This window comes from Calidris pugnax, unplaced genomic scaffold (genome assembly GCF_001431845.1).
Source record: "Calidris pugnax isolate Ruff unplaced genomic scaffold, ASM143184v1 scaffold17, whole genome shotgun sequence".
NCBI lineage: Eukaryota > Metazoa > Chordata > Aves > Charadriiformes > Scolopacidae > Calidris > Calidris pugnax.
The window spans coordinates 3,946,114-3,968,822 of record NW_015090794.1 but is presented as its reverse complement, the minus strand read 5'-3'; the positions used below and the strand labels follow the sequence as shown (position 1 = coordinate 3,968,822).

Below are 22,709 nucleotides of genomic sequence, written 5' to 3'. Positions count from 1 at the left end.
AAGCTGTTAGATAAATTGGCAAGTTGATAAAAATCACCAACACCATACCAGATTCCATCAATTTAAGTAGTTACCTATATGGAATAATAGGTAACTCAGATCAGATTCCTTACACAATGCTCTGATGAATATGACAACAAATTAGGATCAAAACCTGAATTTCACAAAGTCCTCTTAAACAAATAATCGTCCATTTATTCCTTTTCAAATTTCCTGGTTTAAAAATAACTAAAATAACTTAAAATGACTAAGCCTTGGGGGGAGGAGCTATTTTAGCAAATAGCTAAGAGTTTGTCAACAATTTAATGCATAAGCACTTGGTGCATTTCTGTGGTCTAGGTACTGCAAGAAGCTTTGAAATTAAAAAAAATAGCAATTCTTCTCATACTACAATCTGTGCAGCTACTGCCCAAATCTTAACTTTTTGATCGATCACACTATGCCTTCTGCTGCAACTGATTCATGCTAATTACTCTTTACAGTTTAAAGCACAGTTCAGCCTACACCTGAGCTGTGCTGACAGTGATACGCCGAAAACAACCACTTTTTGCAGCCAGTGTATCATTATCAAGCCAAGAGAGTAGTCATACAGGACTGGCACCACTGAGGGACACAGACATCCTTCAGCCTTCTGTGTACTGTATTTAAGCTTCTTTTTTTTTTTTTTTTACTGTCAGCTTAAGTGGAAAGTACCCCCAACTTGAAGAGATTTTTAATACAACATACAACACCCCATAACACAGTCAATGAGAGATTCAGTTTTCTACACTACTGCCACCGTTCACAGACAATTACTCCTGATGAAGTAAAATCATTTCTATCTGACGTTTCACGAGACGTCCAAACAGTTGCAAGTAGCGTGCTTAGGCACTACTGCAACGCAGTAACATTAATACTTTACTTTCCTAATTAAAGCTACTTTAAGACAAAGTGCATATTCTAACAGAATCCAATGGACTTGCAGGTAATCGAACCACTGTCGACTATAAAAGAGTGCAACTAATAAACAAGCTCCTTTCTGCCAAGCCAGCCCCTAAGCTACGACATCAACAAGGCTTCACAAACAGTTTAAGAAAATGGTATTTCTCACATATTCTGTGCATCCATTTCCTCAGCAAATACAGTAATTCTTTCCACTAGGATCAGCAAACGAAACAGAAATCTACAGATAATACAGTTACACTAAAGTATCCGCAGAGTTTACATTCGTATGTTAATTTCAAACTGAAATTAATCCGAAGTGCAACAGAATTCCCTTACCTTCACTTCCCTAAGTACCACAGAGTAAGTTTTGAGCTATACAATTTACCCCATCCAACATTTTCTGGTCCACAACATCTCAGAAGACTAAATAATACATTAATATTCCAATATGGCTACTATAAATTCCAACACCCCTTAATCATCATCCCAGTATTTTCATTTGTTATAAACAAGCTGCCTGTTTAATAAAAGTTTGTTCTGCAGACCAGTATTTTATTTTGAATTATATTCAGGCAGAAAGATAATATTAACAGACTTACAGTCTAATCGCAGTTAATTTACTTGACTAGTAACAGCGAGTTTACAGAAATCAATATTAAAAAATGAGAGATTTTCATAAAGAACAAACCTGCTGAAAACCCACAAAGCAGGGGATGGAGAAGTTAAGAGTTTACAGAGAGATTCCAAAGAAAGACGCTTCCAACTTGTGTTGCTTTCCCACTCTGCAGATTTCATTAGAAAATGGAGGAGAAGCATGGTGTCATTTTACTGCTCCAGGAGCTGCTGCCAACTCCTCCTGGAGTAGGGGCCCAGTCACTTAAACTCCCCCTCCAATAAAAAAAAAAAAAAAAAAAAAAAACAACAAAAACCAACAGGCTGTGGAGAAAGGAAATGGCACGCATATCCCTCCCAAAAAAAAAAAAAAAAAAAAAAGGCAGCTGTTTGAATAACTTTAATGCAGATGGAAAACAGTTTCTCACTCGCACAAAACCAGCCTACAAAGATCAAATCGGCTCCTAAACCACACAAAGAACAGCACCAAGCTGTCATTTAAATGTTTCTTCTCGCTGCTGCCGAAGCTGACCTCTTAAAAATGTATTGTAACGCTCCCTCCCTGCGTGTCATGCCCCAAAGAGTTGTCAGTGCTGGAATGCTGAAGGGCAAACAGAGGAAGTCTGGCTTTTCAAGCTGACACACGTAAGATGTAGTGCTAGAATTTTCGTTGTGGAAAAATGGCCGCAGCTGTAAGCTCAGCTAGCTGATCTGGAAAATATCTAACTGTTTGCCAATTCATTAACCCCTGAAGATCCGCACAAAGGTAAGCTCTGTGCCATTCCTACGGGCGAGTTGAACAGCAAGCATTTGCGATTCCGTTCCCTTTTTGCTCTTCGCTTTCAAGATTTAAAAGCTAACGTAACAGTTTTTCCAATCAGTAAAAGCAGAGTTAGGCAAGGGAAAAAAAAAAAAAATCCGACAAAAAAAACAGAAGAGTTAGTGTATTCGGGCAATTTTGCTTCACAGAGAAGAAAATGAATAAGAAGTTTCCAAGGTGGGAAATATGAGTCAAAGATTTCAATTCCACACCCAGCTATTTTTAAATGCACTTTCCGTTTCAATGGTTGATTCAAAGTTTATTCTGTTCTGCAATAAAAGTAGTACTTTACGTCTCTGCCTTCTACAAAGCGGGGGAATTCAGAACTGGAGATTGACAGATGTTTTCAGCTCTGGCTTGTACCATTTCACACAGCACAAAAGCATTGGAACAACTAACCACAACACTCACATCAACATTACTGTTCAAATTTCATGAATTACCTCACTGGGGTATTATGTACATACATTAAAGTGTCTGCAAAGAGATATTTCATCTCGTAATGAAATCTCGAATTACAGCATGATTACTGAAGTGAGCACAGACAACAAAACTCAAACATTTGCCTTAAATAGCATTTACTTTAGTGCTTGGCTTATCATTAGCTACTTGTGGCCACAGTGCGGTTTGCAGTCCTCTTTTAGGAGAAATTCAGGGTAAATAGATTGATTTGTCTGTCTTTAATAGCACTGATGTTAAACACAGCAAAAATACATATTTTGCCAAGCCAGAAGGAATACCACAACAATTGACAATTCTACGGTATTCTCAACAAATAAGGACTTTCAAATGACACTTATTTTGTCCTAAAATAGCGGTACAAGAGCACTTGGAGGGCACTTGTCGATGGAGGAGTTTGCTATTCTAGCTGCTGCACAAATAGAGAAACATTCCACTTAGCAAGTAAATAATACATTCATCTCTAACTCCTATGAACTTTCTCTTCCGTCTTTTAATAAAACCAGATGTATAAAACTAGACAGGTTAGAATATTTGAAATCCACAGGAATGACATACATGCATTTTTAATGACAATACTACAGTATTAAAATGCTACTTGTACCAGAAACATTTCTATTAGTATCATCATCATTATTTCCATTCCTAAACCTGAACAGGAGAAAAAAATCAGCACTATTAACTTCCTCAGAAGGTGGTCTTATAATTTTACATGCACACTGGTAGCTACTTCAGCCGGTACAAAAGCAATTTCTACCTTAGCTAAAACAACATTTTAGAGCCATCCAAACTACGCTTAAAACCAAGAAATAACCTCCATACCCACCCCCACCACTTAACCAGCTACTTTTCTGAAAGAAGGAACATAATTCTGAATTATTTAGAGATCCTATACTCTTGTATTTTATCTTCAGCTCATGCACAAAATAAATTATTTAAGACATTAACGCGATGGAAACTTGGAAACTAATGAAACATTAATTTGCATCCTGAATACAAGCAGGCAAAACTGTTGAAACAATGAAAGAGCTACGTGCAACACAAGCAACGAATTTGTTCCTATAGAAACTGTTGCAAAAAGTTGTGTATCTGAACCTCACAATGTCTGCTCTTCTTCAGAGGGACTGCCAGCCTGTGTTCCTTTGACAACTCTAAATTCCTCCTAAACTTCCCGAAATAGCCTTTTTAATGGTAATATAACATTACAGTTGGAACTCAACGCTTCCATCGGTAAACATAAGGCCTCTGAGAAGAGAGGAGAAAATGAAAAAAAAAAAAAAGAAAAAAAGATTTACTCTGTCCTTCAAAAGAAAGGCATTTTCTTTCAATTTGAAGATTACCATCAGGTAGCCGACTGAGCAGAATTACTGCCCTCCCATCTTCATGCTATTTTTAGCCATTTGCAGCCCCGTCCCTGACGTGAGGCACGGACGCCAGTGCAGCACAAGCACACAGGTCAAACGTTCACTCAAAATGGACGTTACTATTTACAGCAAAGTATTTTATCATTTTCCTTCTTCGCTATCTTTTCAGATGTGTTTTATTACTTCAGAATAAAACCAAACAGTTCCATAATTCTTTAAAACTGGTATGTTATCTTAGAAGCCTCATGGCAGGAATATACAGAAGAAAACAAATGCTTAGCCCGTACTTCAAACGCAATTCCATGCACTGCTTGAAAAAGGGTGCTTTAAACACATGTGAAGAGTATTTATTAAGTATAATACTCTTCCAGCACTTTTATTAAGTATATAGTTCTAGTCTACAGACAAGCATAGAATTCCCAACTGTTTTCAGTGACCAGAGTCAGGCTGGAATGGCTGGGACCCACCATCAGTCCAATGAACCCCACAGGATGGTTCCACACAGAGAACATGAACTTCCATTACTGACATGGGCTACAGGGATGGTGCCACCATTCCACCACCCCAGTGCTCTGGCAGCTCCCTCTATACTCCATAATCAAAACATCAGCCTTCCCAAAGTAGCACGTAGAAGACCTCCCCAGGACACAGAACCCAGCCTGCCCCTGCTCCCCCCACAGAGCAGTGTCACACACTGACAACCTACTGGTCCTACTAAATCTATTTATTTTCTTTTCTCCATTTAAACACACACACTAAAGCATACACTGCACTTAAATAATCTAGACGTAAATGTGTCTCCTGCTACCTGGCAATTGCTACTGCAGTCCTAGGCAGGAGAATAGGTGCATTTTTTAGGTGGAGAACCTGCCTCCTCCATTTCAACCACATACCAATTAGGATGTGGCTTCAAACACACACCTCGGTAACGGAGACTTCCCTTTGTTTCTCTGCCTCTTCTCCAGCACAGTATGTCCTCTACCGTTTTGCTACCTTCATGCCAGAACAGCACTTCAAACACTTTTTGATTTTTCCAACAGTAATTGCATCTCTGCTAAGCAGGGCTTCTGAGCTCCTGTTTCTACCACTGCTCAAGTAAGTATTAAATTAAAGCCAATGCTCCCAGAAAACAGGGATTCAGCAAGCACTCCACACGTTCACTTATGCAATTATTATCCACTTCCCAACTAACAGGTTATGAGCTAGAATTAAAGAAAGTGAAAAGAATCTTTTTTCCCCCCTTTACAGAAGCTGGTGGGAATGGAGATCTGTATAAAAACCCCAAACATTCAGAGTAACTCCAGTGTACTCAGTCTGCCACTGAACATCGAAACTACAGCTTTCATATACTGTCATCTTGTTCATTTTGCCAGGATGATCTCTCCCCATGCAATAGTTAGTTAAAACTAGACATATGAATTATTTGTCTATCAAGTTCCCAACCCCAGTTGCACTTAGGATATTTGGAAATTTTCAAACAGATCCATTGCGTGGATCTACACATGGCCATGATTAAAGTGTCAGTGTTCGTACACTTTTCAAACAAAGCAAAAAAGGGGAAGAAAAAAAACAAGTAAGGAAAAGAACTCAAGACATATCACGTACATGCCTGGTGCTGTATAAGTAATTAAGTATGGAAAATAGGAAGAACAGAAGACTCCAATCAACCCTTCACCATTACTCCTCTAGTCCTTTGTGGTCACCATTTGAAAAAGTGCAACTGAGTTTCAAGGAGACCCCACTTTTTAGTTTGAGAATGGGGCACTTTCAGGTGCCCCATTTGATTCAACACATTTAAAAATGCAGACATAATATACAGAATAGAAATAACTCTAAAGTAACTTACCTTTGATTTTTTGTTCAATGGCCTAGAACAAGAAAAAAGAAGTGTCAGTGATTTGTGCAGATAAGAGATAAACCACAGGCGCACGTGCCATTTCATAAAGCAACATTAGCTTTTGACTTCCCTCTTTTAAAATATTTTAAAGTTATTTAATTATCTACTTCAGAAGTGTCTCGCTAACCAACCCATGCCTATTATTCCTTACGCCTAGAAAGCTGTTTAAATGTTATAGAAGACAAAATTAATTTGAAAGATAGCTACATGAAACAGACTGAATTAAACTTGCAAATTAAGATGTTTGAAGTGAGTTAAAAACTGTGCCTGGAAGCAAGGAACCTCCACCACTTCTATTGCAAAATACAGCAGGGGAAGAGGGAGGGACCTAGAAATTTAAAGGAAGAAAATAAATGCAAAAGCTTTAAGCCTTTCATTTCCAAGATTCAACTGGTTACACCTGTGATACAGCCAAGATGAGAGATCTATTTGAATAAAGTTTTATCACATGATAAAAACAAGGAGAGAAATATTTCTTGTAAGAAAGCGTGCCTTAATTGTGCAGTTTTAACTATAAAATATAGTGAAACTGACTTCATGAAGGACCCCTCAAAAGCACAAATCATAGTTCTTCCTATCTGAAACTAGTGTTTTCTTAATTACCACTTTTAAAATGCATTAATGCCAAAGCAAAATGAGATTTGGTTTGATATGGTCACCTTGATAGCTGCATACAACCCCATTTTAATTATGATACTGCATATATTCATAGTATGCAATAAATCTGTGGTAACACTTAAGCTATGATTGTCTATAATTAAATTCTTGAGGAGAGGAAAAAAAGAGAGAGCATGTATGAATGCAAGAAAAATGTATGGATTCACTGATTTGATGTAAGACTTGGTTAGATTCAGACATTAGCATTGTTAGGGTTGACTACTGAAACTTTATTGATGACTCTTCAGTGCCACAGCCTCATTTCTCTTAAGGAAATCAAGAGTACATTAACAGAAGATCCTCTTTTTCAACTTCTTAAACTGACAAATGGAAGGATACATAAAAAAAAAAGTTATATTGTCTGATACTTCAAAATGTAGACTCTTGCTTCCTAGAAACCTTGAGCACAAGCCTTTAATTTTTTTTTATTATTTATGCTCTTAAGAGATTGCTAAAAACAGCTAAAGACTGCAAAATCCACCCTACTAACAGTAACACATCAGCCCTGGAATTAAGAAAGCAAAACCAAAGCCAATGGCTGCTTACACAAGTGTACTGAAAAACCCACACCACCTTCATTTTCAGTTTTATCCATCTTATCCATATTACCCTGACTCCTCCAACATCACTGTCCCCCTTCCTCATGTTCCAAAAGGCAGTTGCTGTACTTGGGGCCACTACATAATACCACAACTTTTCATTATGTTCTTTGTTCAACACATCTGGTTAAAAAAACAAAATATTTTGAGGACTTGGGAAGTTTTGTATGCACTTCAACTCCCAGGTACTGTATGCCCAGCAGCTGGCTTTGCACCAAGTGTTCTGACCACATTTTTATACAATCATAAAAAGGTAAACAGAACACAACAGTTGGCGTCCCACGAAAGCCGCTCAGCATCAGGATGCAAGCACAGAATAAACCTTCTCTGATTGCTGCTGGTATTTTTCTACTCCTTTTAGTTCCAATTATTAAAAAACTAGAGGATGTATAAAACCCAAGGATTAGCTTTTTCTTCCACAGTATGATTACATGGTGCCTTTTCAGTTCTTGCCTTGCCTATACAGGTGTTTAGAGCTTACTCTGGAGAACCTGTAATCTCACCCCCCTCCCCAGCTGTGACTTAAGAAATCAATTCATCAGCTTGGTACTTTACCCATGAACAGGAAAATGAGACAATTTATGCTGTTTCTGACTATCCACAGCACCCAGAGAGATCAGTGAAGAGAAAGGGTCATAGGATAATGCTACTGACTTCTTTTTACACTAAGGTGCTATTTTCTAAAAGAAAAAAAAAATTGAACATATTTCGTATTGCACGATTAAATGCTTTAAAGTTTTTGCTAGTGAGCCTATGGTTGATAACACAAACCAGTATGTTTTTCAGATATCAAACAGAAAAAGTTAGCTTGCAAAACAAAAAAGAGCAATTCTGGCCAATCTGAAACTGTTCATTAATATTAAAAGAACATAAAAGGGATCCTGCCTTCCTTGTGACCCACATTAACAAGTTTTCATTTTAATCTAGAATCAAGCCATGTTGGTACTAGGACCTTTTTTTTTTTTTTAAACGGGAAAGTTAACTGGCAGTTTGTTACCATGTTTTTCAGAGGTATATTCTCTTTAATCTAGATCAGGTTTAAGCCTCTCCAGGAATGCAGATGAGCACCCTTGTGGCATCCTACTCCCTTTTTTTCATAGAAGCTGCTGATACATAAAATCCACACACTCAGTATTTTGTTACTCTAAGAATACAGGACATCCATAAAGACCTGTGACTTTTGAAGAACAGCCCATCACGTGCTCCATGGCACAAGAAAGACCTTTTTTTTTTTTTTTAAACGGGAAAGTTAACTGGCAGTTTGTTACCATGTTTTTCAGAGGTATATTCTCTTTAATCTAGATCAGGTTTAAGCCTCTCCAGGAATGCAGATGAGCACCCTTGTGGCATCCTACTCCCTTTTTTTCATAGAAGCTGCTGATACATAAAATCCACACACTCAGTATTTTGTTACTCTAAGAATACAGGACATCCATAAAGACCTGTGACTTTTGAAGAACAGCCCATCACGTGCTCCATGGCACAAGAAAGTGAAAGCAAAACTAATTTTAGGCAAAGGTCTAATCTCTTCACTTTCAAAAAATATTTATGCATTTACTTCTCCCAAAAATTTCACTCTCAAGCATGTCTTTCAAACTCATGAAAAAACTAAATTTTGGGAAAGTCAGTCAGCTATGAAGAACCACTTGTTTAAAAGATTCAAATTGTATAAGTAAACCAGCTCCTTTCCCACTACAACTTCTGATTAAAAAAGAATTCCAAGAGGAAAAATGAGGCACAATTTTGCAACTGAGGTCCAAAAATTATTATGCAGCTTTACAGTCAGCTACTGAAAAAACCCTCTCATTCTGAAATATGAGCAAACACCTCTTCTTGGAGTACCCCTCCAATACTATTCAATTTATATTTGTTGCAAGAGTAGACATTTCTAATTTTGTACAGGTGCACAACATACACCTTTATTTAGGCCAACAAACAAGGAGAGCTGACTATTGATTTTTTGATCATGCAACAAATATCTAGCATTAGTCAATGGAATCAAAGAAAAACTGTTAAGCAGGTTCACTTTGCTACCACCAGGTAGCAAACCAACCTGAAACAGACATGTTTTTGAATAACATTTACAAGCTCCTCTCTCAAGCTTAGGGTCAGTATTTAGAATCAATGGCCATGATTAATAACTTGACAGGAAACAGGAATTCTGAAGTGTTTACAAGCATTTCTGTGATGTTTCCATGCCCAAACACCTCTGCTGTCAATATTTTCATTTTTTGTCCACATTCCCTAATACAAATTGTCTGAAGACACCCGTTTCCATACTAAAGGATAAGAAGATCCTATCTCAAATAAAAATTATTATACTAATAAATGCACTAACACTGAGAAGTTTTCAAACTTGAAACTGTTTCAACTGACAATCAGGAAAAAGAATGGTCATCTCAGAAGAATATTTAATCTCTGAAGAAACTGTACATAAAGCCAATTAAGAGGTCTGATATGTCAGTTACCACTAAGGAACTAACAGTACATGGAAAGCTTAAAACAATAAATTAAAAAGAAAACACTTCTGCATAACAGCAGCTAAACAAGTATTTACTAGTGATGAAATAGAAGTCACCCATAAACACAGGGGTTTATTTTTTAATGTTCAACATACCTTTTTTTGAGCAGCTTCCTTCTTCTTCTTGTCTTCTTTTCTCTTTTTCCTTTCTTCCATCAACTGTTCTTCCTCTTCTTGCACTAAATCCCTGAACCACACAGTTTGTAATTAACTCTCCCAAAATACAATCTGTACACACTTAGATTCATTTTAGAACAATTATTTCACAGTGACACAAAAGGAACTGGGGAATTTTACTTCTAATTGGATAATATTTCTACAGGGACTATGTACTTTCACTGCAAATCACAAGTGACAAAACTTTTAGAGCAGATGCAGTGTCAAGGTAGATGGAAGATTTTCTTTTTTTTTTCTGAAACTTACAATGAAGGCTTAGACATTAATTTGATTTAAAAGCCAGAGCAAATTCAGATGTTATTTAATCTCTACCTGCTATTGTGAACTCGCATGACTGAGCTCTCACACACCACATTTCCCCTCTGTCACACGCTCTGGTGGGCTCAGACCCAGCACAGAGTTTGACTACACCCAGGATAAGCCAACAGTGGGTTCCTCCCCAGCCCCACACACCCTTTTCCACCAACACCAGTGCCTGGACAGCCCCGCAGTGACCCCCACCAGCTCCCTGGTCTTAAACACAGCTGACATATATACATTGTCCTGCTAATTCCACTGGCTGTGCATCCGTATGACATGAAGGATGCATGAACCAGCAGGAACATGAACTGAAGAGCATGGTCAGAGGAGGGCTTTGAATAGCAGAGCTTTCAGTTTTAGACCACGTCAAAGGAGCGTCAGAACTATAACTTGACAAACGTGAAAACAAAACCTGTTACCTTAATTTAAATTCGCTTAATACAAAGTTTTACATGCTAAAACAGAAGGCTTAGCAGTAACACCACTTTCCAGATTACACTACATTCTCTTAAAATCAGAATTCAGCAAAGGCAAGACAAAAGGGAGAACGTGGAGAGCATAAAAAGCAGAAAGAACTAAAGACATGCAAGCACATTTGCAAGCCATCAGGGTCAGTAGGAACCAATTCCGACACAAATGTAATGATAACAAAAAAAGAAACTTTTCTTTAAGTCCATGCTTGGAGAGATGAGAATGAGAACGAACTCCACACAAACCGACAGAAAGGACTCTGGCAACAGGCAGACAAACCGCATTTGGGCCAACTGTGCAAAAAGCTCGTGACAACACGGAATGTGCAACCAAAGATCAGTTGTTTCATACATAAGAATAAAAACAATTGCTCACAAAAAGAAGGATTCTGAAGGTTAGAATGCAACGATAAATCTAAATATAAAATAACACAGTGGCGCCAGCTTGCTTTTGTCAGAAGACTGTGAGACAGAGGGAGAAGGAGCCTACTATTATTCGGTTACTTCAAAGTTTGAGATTGGGAGCATAAAGCGGTTCTGTGTACTAGAAAGCTTACTTGCAAGGCCCTTCTTTGCCATTTCAGGGTCAGGAATGTTTCTGAGCTCAAATGCTTGGAAGCTTTTAGCTCACAAACCCTGACCATATAGTCAGGTGGACAAGATTAAAAAATAGGTTGAAAATGTTTTTCCAGATCTCCTTGTGAAGCATAGATCTAGGTTACAACACACATCCCTCTGATGTCCTGAACCTTAACACCAGTTCCACCACGCATCTACGTTCTCACTGGGCAAACCACAGCCTTCGGACACATCCTAATTACTTTGAATAGGATGTGGGAACAAACTCCACACGTTTTGACTAAGTAAAGGAAGAAATTTACTCTTTGAATAACCTTCAGAGATTAGTGTAAGTCCTCTCTTTAAATTAATGTTTCATATGTAACTGGTGTTCTCTCAAACCCCTCCATACTTTCTATCTGATCAGCTGCAGCTAAGGTAACAAGAGGTGCTCAGATTCAAAGTCTCTGCAGAGAGGTCTAGACAGTAAAACTTTAAATCAGAGTCTCACAGGTTATTTACTGTTGCTAAAGAAAAAGCCAAGAAACAACTGATGGAAGGGAATTCACACCCCTGTTTGTGACAAGTGGTCTTGTCTGATGTCTATCTCCAAAATTCAGCTTTGAACATAAAAAGCTCTGGTTTTATCTTTGCCATGCATTTCACATACTAAGCAAGGCAGAACAAGAGAAGATATTTTATTTCACAATTAATTTGAATGTACTAAAATCTCCTTTAAAAAAGTTACCCTCATTCAATGTCATATAATTGCACATACATTATCAAACAGAAGACACCTTGTTATACAAAACTTTGTGGGGAAAATGAATTAACAATGTCAATACTGGACACTCAATGAGTGATTTGCTTCTGCCTAGAAAAGCTAGGCTCCTTTTTAACCCCTAACTACGTACAATTACAAACCTCCAGTTTCAAATAATATAATTATATATGTGTTAGAAGCAATGACAATTGAATACAGTAAAACACAAGATATTCCAACAAGTATTAAAATTGTCATTACTTTAATATATAAATAATTGGTTAATTCCACTTTTAACACAGCTCAAACCCTTTTCGAAATGAATGCAGGCATCGATCTTGATCTTTTTTTTTTTAATTTTTTTTTTAAAACCCACATGTGACTCCCAGTTCCCAGTTGCCCAGTTCCACTGTGGCAAATTCATATAACTTTCTCACTTTTTAATTAGACAAAACAGCACTCTTTCAGCACCTGCCTCTCATTATAGGTAGTGCCAATGTAAGTAATACTAAGCAGCTCATCAGGTCTTCACTTTATGGTAGCCAGTGACTTACTGTATTTTGCATTCTGAATAATACTGCCATTCTTCTGCATGCTATTGCAGCCCATTTGAGTTCTACCCTTAAACTTCAAAACTGTTCTTTTCTCCCGTTGTGAGATTCTTCAACAAGATGTTGAAAGTGGTTCCCCTCCCAGCAGGGACAATGCCATAATAATGATACTTGTATTTAAATTTCAAAGCTTGTGGCCACTTGGCTATTATTAGTTTAAAACAAAAAGATATATGGTAGTACTTTCACATCACATTCATTGTGGAAGAAAAAAAGCCAGCAATACTTAAAATATTATAGAGTACAGGAACTCCTGAGACTATTAACATTAGCACACGAGACAATCATGAGATTGCTTTTTGAGTAACTGAAGCATTTTTCTCAAAGGTACTTTAATTACTACTAATACTGCCAGACAACAACTACATTCCATCTAGATGGTAAAAACAATTTGTCTGGAAAGGAGTAAAGTTTTATATTCACAGAACAAGTATTTCTTTATTTAATTACAAGTATCTTTTCTAATTTCTCTCTGTAAACAGAAAACCTTTGGAGCAGGGCTACATGTATCTGCACAGTAACCAATGCAAACAGACATCAGTTTTCATCCCTACTTTGTTCTCACTGCAAATCCCACTTCATTCTCTACTTGCACATTTTCCCAGTGCTCCCTTCTGTTGGAACAACACTGATTTATTGCATATCCAGCACCCCTTTTCTCCTCTACCACTTTTAGGGTGAATGTTACAAGTCCCCATCAACTCATGCTGTATGTGTTAACAAAAGCTGCCTGACACTGCAGGTATTTACCAGAGGTAGAGCAGCAGCAGCTTTGACAATGAGCAGCCAAACAATACCAGTATTCTTTGCACCACACGTATACAGTAACGTACCAGACAGACCACCACTTAAAAAAGTTTCCACAGACAAAATTCTGTCTGTTAAGATCTTCTAATAACAGAGAGTAAGCTTCTGATGTGTTAAGATATGGAAAAAAACCCCAAAACCTACAAATGTTATTCCTGAGACCCCTCTGCATTCCAGTTGCATTGCAAGACAAATCACAAACCATCAATTACAACTTCACTATTTTGCACTTTATCATAGTTTTCTGGCTCCAAGATTCATTTAGGACTGTCACTGCAAAAAGCAATCTTGCATTTGCAATTAGGTCTCAAAAACTATTTCACTAAGAGGTTAGTCACCTAACTACAGGAAAAAACTACAGTTGGCCAATTTCATCCAAAGCAATCCCTTGGCTACTTTGCAAATCTGAGGTAATGAGTAACCCGCAGTGACGTCTGTGCATTAGAAAGGTGACACATAAGTCAGTTTTGTCCATCACTGACTGGCATCCTGAGCGTTTGTAACCAAACTGACATTGGTAACGCTGATCCCCAGTTTGAGTTAATTTGGAACAGTCCAATTTTTAACAGGTAATTTGAATCAGTAACCAATACAAGAAGTGTGTAGGTCTGAAATCCATCTAGGAAAAATAGCTTCTATGTATCACAGTCCATTTTTGACAGAACAGACCCTTCATTTCCACTTGACTTCCAACCACAGAAGAGGCACTGATTCGCTATTCAGGAAGACAGTATTTCCTGAGGTACCATTGAGAATAAGAGACATCTAATCCAACAGATAAGGCTAAGTACCATATCTTCCTCCCATGGCCAGGAAAAGTCATGTCCACAGCCCTTCTCCTCTCACAGCCTCATTGCCTCTGTGTGTAACACACAACTACCCCACACGTGTGCTGCTGGGCTGACACCCCCCAGAGCCCCAGTTCAACACCCACGTCCTGTGAGTAGTTCTCTGCCCACTTCCTCCTAAGACCACCCCAGGAAAAAGCACCACCACAAGCAGGCTGTGCAGCAGGAATTCCTGTTACCTTCCCACAACGTCCTCTTTCCCAAAGGATTTCCAATAACCTGAGAAGAATTCTAAGAGTTAAGAAAGCCACTAGCACCTTCTAGTTTTGTGTAACAAATCTCAGCGCGTCACGTGCAAAAACTGCATTAACTGAAAAATCATTCAGCTTTTAGAAGAAAGCTATAGCACTTTAAAGAGCCAGCAGAATGCAAAAGAATATTTTCACAGAAAAAGAAAAAAAGGAACTTGTCAATCCTGCTCCAACTAAATCAACAAGATTTTATTTCATTTTTAGAATACAGATGCCAACAACTAAGATTCTAATATCTCTGGAATATTCCGCCTCCAACATCATTTTTTTTGTTTCCACACAGGAACAATAAAAATCAAAAATTATGACACACTGATAATTCTATTTTCATGTATTTAAGAAAAATAGATCTTAGATTACAAAGCCATCTTAGAACACATTAAAAAAACCTCAAAACTATGATTAGTATCAGGATCCTAGGCAACTTCTGAAAAAAAAATCACCCACCTCTAGTGCATAACATGTTTTTAAAAGACTAGTAGATTACCATTATAATGTTAAATCTCAGGTACTGGAAAGCAAAACTATCCCATCGTACAATTAAATGCCAACAACAGTAAAGCTCTTACTGCCCATGTTCTTCACTGAAAACTGAATCTCTCAAGGAAGGCAGTCCTATTACCACTACCCTCTTACATAAACATAAGCCTGAAATACAAATTCAGATTTGACTATTAAGTCATCACAGTCTAAAGCAAAACTCCCAAATTTCCATCTCTGACAGCTGAAAGCGCAAGTTTCCTTTATTCTCTCTAACACATTAATACACGGCCCTCTCAGCACTCAGCAAATGATAGTATTTATGCATCGGATTCCAACACCCATTAGAACATATAACAAACAAGCTACATTTTTAATGCTACCCCTTGAGAAACAGAAGTGTTACACAGTATTTCCCATTTATCATCTTAGACTTTAATAGCCACCTCTTCCTGCTAAGTACTCAACACTTCATATTATTCTTTGTGTGCAAACTATCACCAGCTTCGTGTTACTTTACAGCAGGTAACAAGAAACACGGCAGGAACCCGGTCTCACAGTAACAAAGCCAGAAAAAAAAGCAAGTTCTTCTGCTGGGCTTTTGCCTAGGTCTGGGTAGATTTAACCCATCGACCTGGCATGGCAAAAGAGCTTGTAGCAGCATGGTCTGTCAGCTGGCCAAATGGAAAGGAATGACTGAGAACTCAGATTCATAACAGGAATATATAAACAGACTTCTATTCTTTCCCTTATCAGCCATCCAACTTTCACTGAAACACACGTACAGGGAATTTCTTTTTCCTCCTATATAATTGGATTAGCTTGCCCAAGGTTAAATTGTCTTAGCAGAAATGCAAACCTTATTTTTCAATTTAGATCAACTGAAAATAAAATATCCACACCATACGAAATTCACATTTGAGACTGGAGCGAAGGCCTTCAGTTTAAATAGCTTAACTTGAAAGGTGCTTTATTTTCAAGTGAGACCAAATGAAAATGGATGTTGATCTCAGGAGAGACTGCACATTTGACGGCCCTGAGAACATACAAGTAGGAGCTGCTATTATCTGCATAATTTAAGATAGACTGAGTGTCAGATAAATATTTACCATTATTTATTTTAAAATATTTTTTTCTCCAATTCTGTGTACCTCAGCACAATTCTTGTTTGTGTAAGGGGAAAAAACCCAAACAACTACCAAAACGCTTTACTCAGTTAAGCTATTAAAAAAAAGGAAAGTACTTTAAAATCTTCTAGGACAAGGTGTCACGTTGACAAGTGCCTTGTGATTGTGGGTGATTTTGACACGAAGTCTTCAACTTCATTACTTTCACAATCACGTGCCATTAAACAAAAAGCAGCTACACTCTTACAGCATTCACTACTACTTCTTTGTCTTGAGTTCTGACAATGCTAATTTTATTTTTGTTGGGCTTGATTTGCTCTTTGGCTTGCAAACTGGAAAAAAGCTGCAATGCTCAAAATGTAAACACTTCAGGTAATGTTTATATTGAATCCTATTTTACTTACTACTTCAATTCTTGAAAAAAATTCCATTACCCTGTAATTTCAAAAGCTCCAGCTTGGTGTTATAAAAATATCTGGGCTGAAATAGACCTATTTAACCCCTATTCTTACGTTACAGAAGAAGAGAACTGAGTATGCCTATATTTTGCCTGGAAGACATACTGACGATGCAATAATTACTGTTTTTGCAGCACGCTATCTTTGCTGTTACGATATATAAAAAGGAAACATGTTATGCCACAATAAAACTATAATTCTAGTTACCTCACTGAGGAAATTATGGTTACAAGAAGAATTTTGACACATATTAGGATCTAAGACATTCCACTGTGTTATTATGATTTGAACTCAGTATTTATCTTCGAGTGAAAGTGTGTATTACTTGCACACAGCGAATTTCAATACTGAAATAAACCAGGCTGCCATTCACCAGTAATACCAGTTACCTGCCATTCACACCAGTTACCTGCCATTCACCAGAACCCAACTTCCCATGCAACAGAATCGCATTGGTTGGGTTTCTGGATTCTACAAGGCAGCACTAACAGAACTGCCTCTCCACAAACACCTCTAGAGATGCCAGCACTGGTACAGATGCTCACGCACAGTGTTTGCCAGCCAAGCAGGCACCTCCAAAAAACACTTTGAGAGCACATTAAAGTCACTCTGCCCCACAAGATGGTGCTAGCACATTTTTAAAGGCATTGCCACCAACACCAACAAACGCTTGCAGAAGCCTCGAGGCTGTGAAGGGATTCTCCCAAAGGAATTGCATGTTAGGTGTCCTTTGAAGCACTTCAAAGGCTGCACTGGGGGTTCTGATGTCTCTGCTGCAGCCCCCCACGCTGAACACACGGAGTGGCCAAGCACTGGGCTGGCTACAGCCAACAGCAGGCAGGGGGTCACGCAGGGGAAGCACTTTGCTGCTGGACAAAGGAGACCAGTTAAACAACCAGCCAACCTCTTACTGGCCCTGTGTTACTACTAACCGATGGTAAAAAGAGAAGTATGGACCTTCTACCTGCAATACTACATGAAATAAAAATAAAATTCAGAATTAGAAGTGATTATACACATTGTCTGTTGAAACCACTCTAAAATTTCCAGTGACAAATACTTAAAATACATTTTTGGGGAAATAAATAAATAAGTTCTTCCCACCATTTGCTTTTCTTCTAGTTACAAATTAACTTGCAATGCTACAGGTGGAACACTGCCAAATAATTACATTTAAGTATTTGGAATTGAAAGATCTTTTACAATTCTGCAAAGGCAGCAAACATGTTTGTGTGCATGCACTGCATATGGGAACTATGTCTGATATCGGACACAGACTTCCCAACATATTCTAAGACTTTTAAGTTTTGATAATTTTTCTGCATTCTGACCTGCAAGTTCCCTAATCTTTACATTTTTTTTAAAATTATGGAATTACATACAACTGCCAATAAGAATTATTTCTCAGTTTCTATAAAAAACCAATAGCTCGCTTTTCTACTAAAGCATCATTATATAAGAATCAACTATAAAATGTGTATTTTGATTAAAAATGGATCCTGCAATTCCTTTATCAATGCTTCTCTTAAAATATCATACTACACCAAAAAGAGAACTCTTCAAGCTTATGGCATAGAAACCAGTATTTGGAAGTTAACAAAAAAATCCCCAAATCCACCAGTGCCTTAAATGGAAAGACTCTGGCAACTAAACCCACTCAGCATTTTACACAGCAGCACAGAAAGCCTCAGGCACCGATAACAAAACAAAACCACTTATTTACAGATGTTGCGTGTGTGTTAATTCTTTCCAGCTATTAATGTATAGAAGAGGCGCTGCCAAGTTAAAAACTGAAACAATTACTTCAATGAATAATTAATTAGTAAACGTGTGTCAGCTACTTTCTTTTTTGCTCTTAAATACCTCAGTCTTTAAATTATCACCCTAAAAGCAAAGTGATAGAATTCTACCTGCCATGTCTACCACTACCACTTACTTGGAATACACTCGTCTTTCCCATTTTCCTAACACAGCAGCTGGCTCAACAGAACTATGTTCCTAACTACAAGCTCTATCAATATGCCATAGTTCTGGAATAATATTTGTTTTACTGTTTTGCCCTGAAGTTTCATCCGAGATGCTTACTGCTACACAAGCATACAAAAGACAAATCTCTTTCCCAAGAAGTTTATCATCTAAATACACAAGACTTCAGTAGCAGCAATAAACAATTCATATCTTCATTCAACAAACGGGGAAACAAGATAGATTAAAAGGCTTCTGCAGAATCACACTGGTCATATAGGGGATCTGTAACAGACACATAAACCCTAATGACTGCTCAAGTTTGGCATCTAAACCATAAGATCCCCACACCATAGAGTGCTTCAGTTTTATTAACACAGAGTCAAGAATTACACCACACAATGGATTTGCTCTAAGACTAGAAAAAGAAAAGGCAAATGCAAGTTACCTTACCGGGACCAACCTGACAATTACATCTGACCTGAAAATGTGTGCATCAAGGAGAAAGGAATGCATAATTTTGCCTAAGTACCTCCAAAGGTCTTGAAAAGTATGAGCAGAATGCTGCCTCTGCAATAAACTCTTCCCATTTGACAGCAGAAGTCATCCCATAAGAAGTTATCAGGAGAAAACCCCCACCCCCCAAAAAAACCCAGCAGAAAATCAAGTGCTTAAACATCAACAGAAATGACTACGTTTCTCACTGCTTCTCCATGCCTCTATCACTGAGCCATCTCATTTTTTTTTTACTGCAGCAAATAAGGAAAGCCTCATGGAAATATGGTGGTTACTCTAACATAGAAGACTAATTTAAAAAATACAGTAGTAACTTAGTAGAACACATGGATGAAATCTTGAGGTATACATGATTTTAGGTAAAAGGTTTGCATTCCCAGAACATGGACAGTCTACAACCAATACAAAAGGACTCTCTGGAGCAGAACACAGGTGAATGAAAGCAGTTTGCAAATCTCCCCTATAATTTGCATCCCCGTGAAGGAAGAATCAGATTCCCATGTTTGGAAAAAAAAAAATAAATTATAAACGTATTTTGGATATTTACCTTCTCTCAGTTCCACATAAATGAGGCAGGAAAGCCCTGTTTACCAAACAGAATTTAAAAGTTATTTCTTAAATCAGACAAAATAAATGGTGATTTTTACTGCTCCTAATTTTAACTCTTACATTCCTCCAGTTAACACTGGACAGTTCTTGTTCAGCAGTAGACTGAACAGGTCACATTTAACTCGTAACATTATGCAACAATACAGAGTGCAATAGATTTATTTGAATTACTGTCACAAATCATGCACTATGCTTATTTTTGAGACTCGGAATATTTGCCTAGGACGATGCACATATGCATTTTAAAGAGAGTGCAGACCAAATGAAGATTCTTTTCCAAAAGGCCAAACAAGCCAAATTGCTAATCCTGAGTTTAAAACAGTAATCACTCCTACTGGATAAGCAGGCTGTAGTAAAACCTACAATACTTATCCTATCACAAACCCACAGCCTAGGCCAATATTCCTAGTCAGATAAAAAGAAATAATTGCTACTTAGTAATTTATAAGCAGAAACTCCAAAGGTGACTTAAGAAGATACATGAAGCAATGCCAATGTCCCATGGAGTTCACAGTTTACATATACTCTGTGCAATTTTAGATTAAGAAAAACTGTAGCATAGGTCTATTTGCCTTTCCCAGGAAAAGGTATTTGCTCTTTTACAATTTGACTAGGTTGCTGTGAATTTAATAAGATTGTAAATAATGACATTAGAGAAAGAATGAGGGCTATCTGTTGAGTTCCACAACAGTAAAACAATTAATCAGGCCTATCCAGAGTAGGCACGCCACAGTTTTATCAGACTATGGGCTCACATGATGAAAACTCCCTCACTAAACATAAACCAGTTAGAATACAGGTTTCTGAAAATAACTGGTATATTAATGTTAACTTAAACCCAGTTCTGAATCTTTTAGATGAATAAAATATACACCTCTTTCAGAAAACACGGAGACCCATTCCATACCAGAATTTACTCTGTAAACCTTGTTCTGTCCCCACCCCCCACAAAGCACAGAGTTTAGACAGTTCTATAGTTTACTTTCATTTCTCGTTGCTGCCCGCCCCGCCTGGCAGAGTGACAAGAGATCTCTCCTACCGTCATAAAAATGTGAATACCTACTAAGACTTGCACCACAATATCGTTCTGAACTTAGCACTCTGTCCATCTAAATAATATAGTTCTGAAATCGCTTCTGGCATCAAGTATGCACCAAGTGCTTTCCACAGAATGCCAACGATTTAATTATTTTTTGGTACCTTTTATAGACAGATTACTTAAAGAGTTGCAATTTAAAGTCATTTTCCTCAAGTAAAGTCCATTTAACAATGACCTCGACATCGTATTTACAAGCAATATGCTAAGTGTATCTTAAAGATTCCATACATCTCAGCAACAAAATGGAAAAAAATATTCATGCTTAAGCATATTACCAAAAAAAAAAGGAAGATGCACAATCAGTTTCACAGTGTAATCATAAATCAATCTGGAAGTTGGAGACTGATTAGGCACAGTAATTAAGAAAAAATGCAAGGTACCAGAAACTAATATTCTACCAGTTATATTCAGGGTTTCAGCATATTTCATATGGCCCTAGTAGAAGTCCCCTTAGAAGTTTGCTAGCAAAAGTCCCTTTAAGGTCTAACTGGAAGAGAACACAAAAAGAAAGTAGGACAAAAGTCAAAAACAAAGAATGTAAACAACAGAAAGAGGTGGATATTTGCAAGCAAGTTGTACTAAAAATAAACAGTGCTGAAGGAAATTTCTTAAAATACAGAAGTGATGTATATTATTGGCACAGAATTTTTAATGCAACATAAATCTAAACTCTTCACCTAAGCAATTTTAAAAAGGAACTGCTCATTCTACAAAGTTCTCAAATAAAAACTACATGCTAGTGGGAAATTCAACGCCTTTAACTCTTCAGGGAAAAAGAGGCAAATCCCTAAAAGTTACATGTCAATATACAGTTTATTTGAGGAAATGTCTTGCCTAAACAAACAATTTCTTGTCTCCCAACAATATTTGCCTGAACTGCATAGGAAAAAAACCAACAAACCCTTCATTAATTTTTAATTAGTGTTAAGTACTACAATTTAGGACAGAAAAGTAAGTTATTTTTCTCTTCAAAAACTTATCCTATTAAAAAAGTTCTATTACAGAACTTAATATTGTTATTATGCAAAAGAAACCATGCTAAAAAAAGTGTTTAGTCTATAGAATTAACCAAAATTGCAGAGATTTCTCTCTGCAATAGAGCAGCACATTTTCAAATTCAGGGTTGTTTTTTTTTTTATCCTTACAATTAACATGAGATTAAAGCTCCAGATAAAGCCCACAATGATTTCTAGCCCAAGGCCAACTCTTGTTCTGAACTGTAGGAGTGAATTTAAATGAGCGTCTTACCTGCTTAGTTTTCTTTCGACTTCTTTGGTAGCTTTAGCTTCCAATTCTCTGGAACAGAAAGTGGTGTTGGTTTCCATGTCAACAGTAATGCAGCACAAAGCAAAAAATAAAACTGGAGCGGGGTTAAGATACACACTGAGCTCCATACGCTGGTTTGTCAGGAGGAAACGGGGAGACCACAGATTGCCAAGTAATCAAATGATATGTTTACCCGGGGACAGCGAGGCAAGTGGAGCACAACCAGCACCAGCCACCCTTCGCTACTGCCCAACCTCCACTTCATCGCCTCAAGTACTTTAAGGAAAACAATTCTGCTGCATCACTTTAGCCTGGGAATGCCTTCAAAACACAGCAGCGAGAAAGCCCTCCTTGCCCCACCAGCCTACACCGGGGGCTGCAAAGGGCTGCCGGCCCCGCGAGGGGCAAACAATAACGAGCACGGGAGGTCAAAGCTCAGCTCCGCGGGGAAAAAAACACTGCTTTTGGGCAAACGCCGCGGCCCCTCCGAGGGGGAAGGGGGGAGCCCCTCCCGTCCCGCCCGCCCGGGCACGGCTTCCGCGGGGAGCCCG

At 37.9% G+C, this 22,709-nt stretch overlaps 1 protein-coding gene across 8 annotated transcripts in view; it reads right to left on the bottom strand.

The window, feature by feature from the left end:
- TNRC6A (trinucleotide repeat containing 6A) overlaps window positions 1-22,709 on the bottom strand; it is a 53,892-nt gene that overhangs the window by 30,532 nt on the left and 651 nt on the right. For all 8 annotated transcript variants that reach the window (XM_014936392.1, XM_014936393.1, XM_014936395.1 and 5 more), the window contains exons 2-5: window positions 22,141-22,188; window positions 19,732-19,767; window positions 9,950-10,040; window positions 6,026-6,047 (exon numbers count right to left, since the gene is read on the bottom strand). In XM_014936392.1, the coding sequence (XP_014791878.1) occupies window positions 6,026-6,047; window positions 9,950-10,040; window positions 19,732-19,767; window positions 22,141-22,188 (197 nt within the window). The remainder of the gene's footprint in view (window positions 1-6,025; window positions 6,048-9,949; window positions 10,041-19,731; window positions 19,768-22,140; window positions 22,189-22,709) is intronic.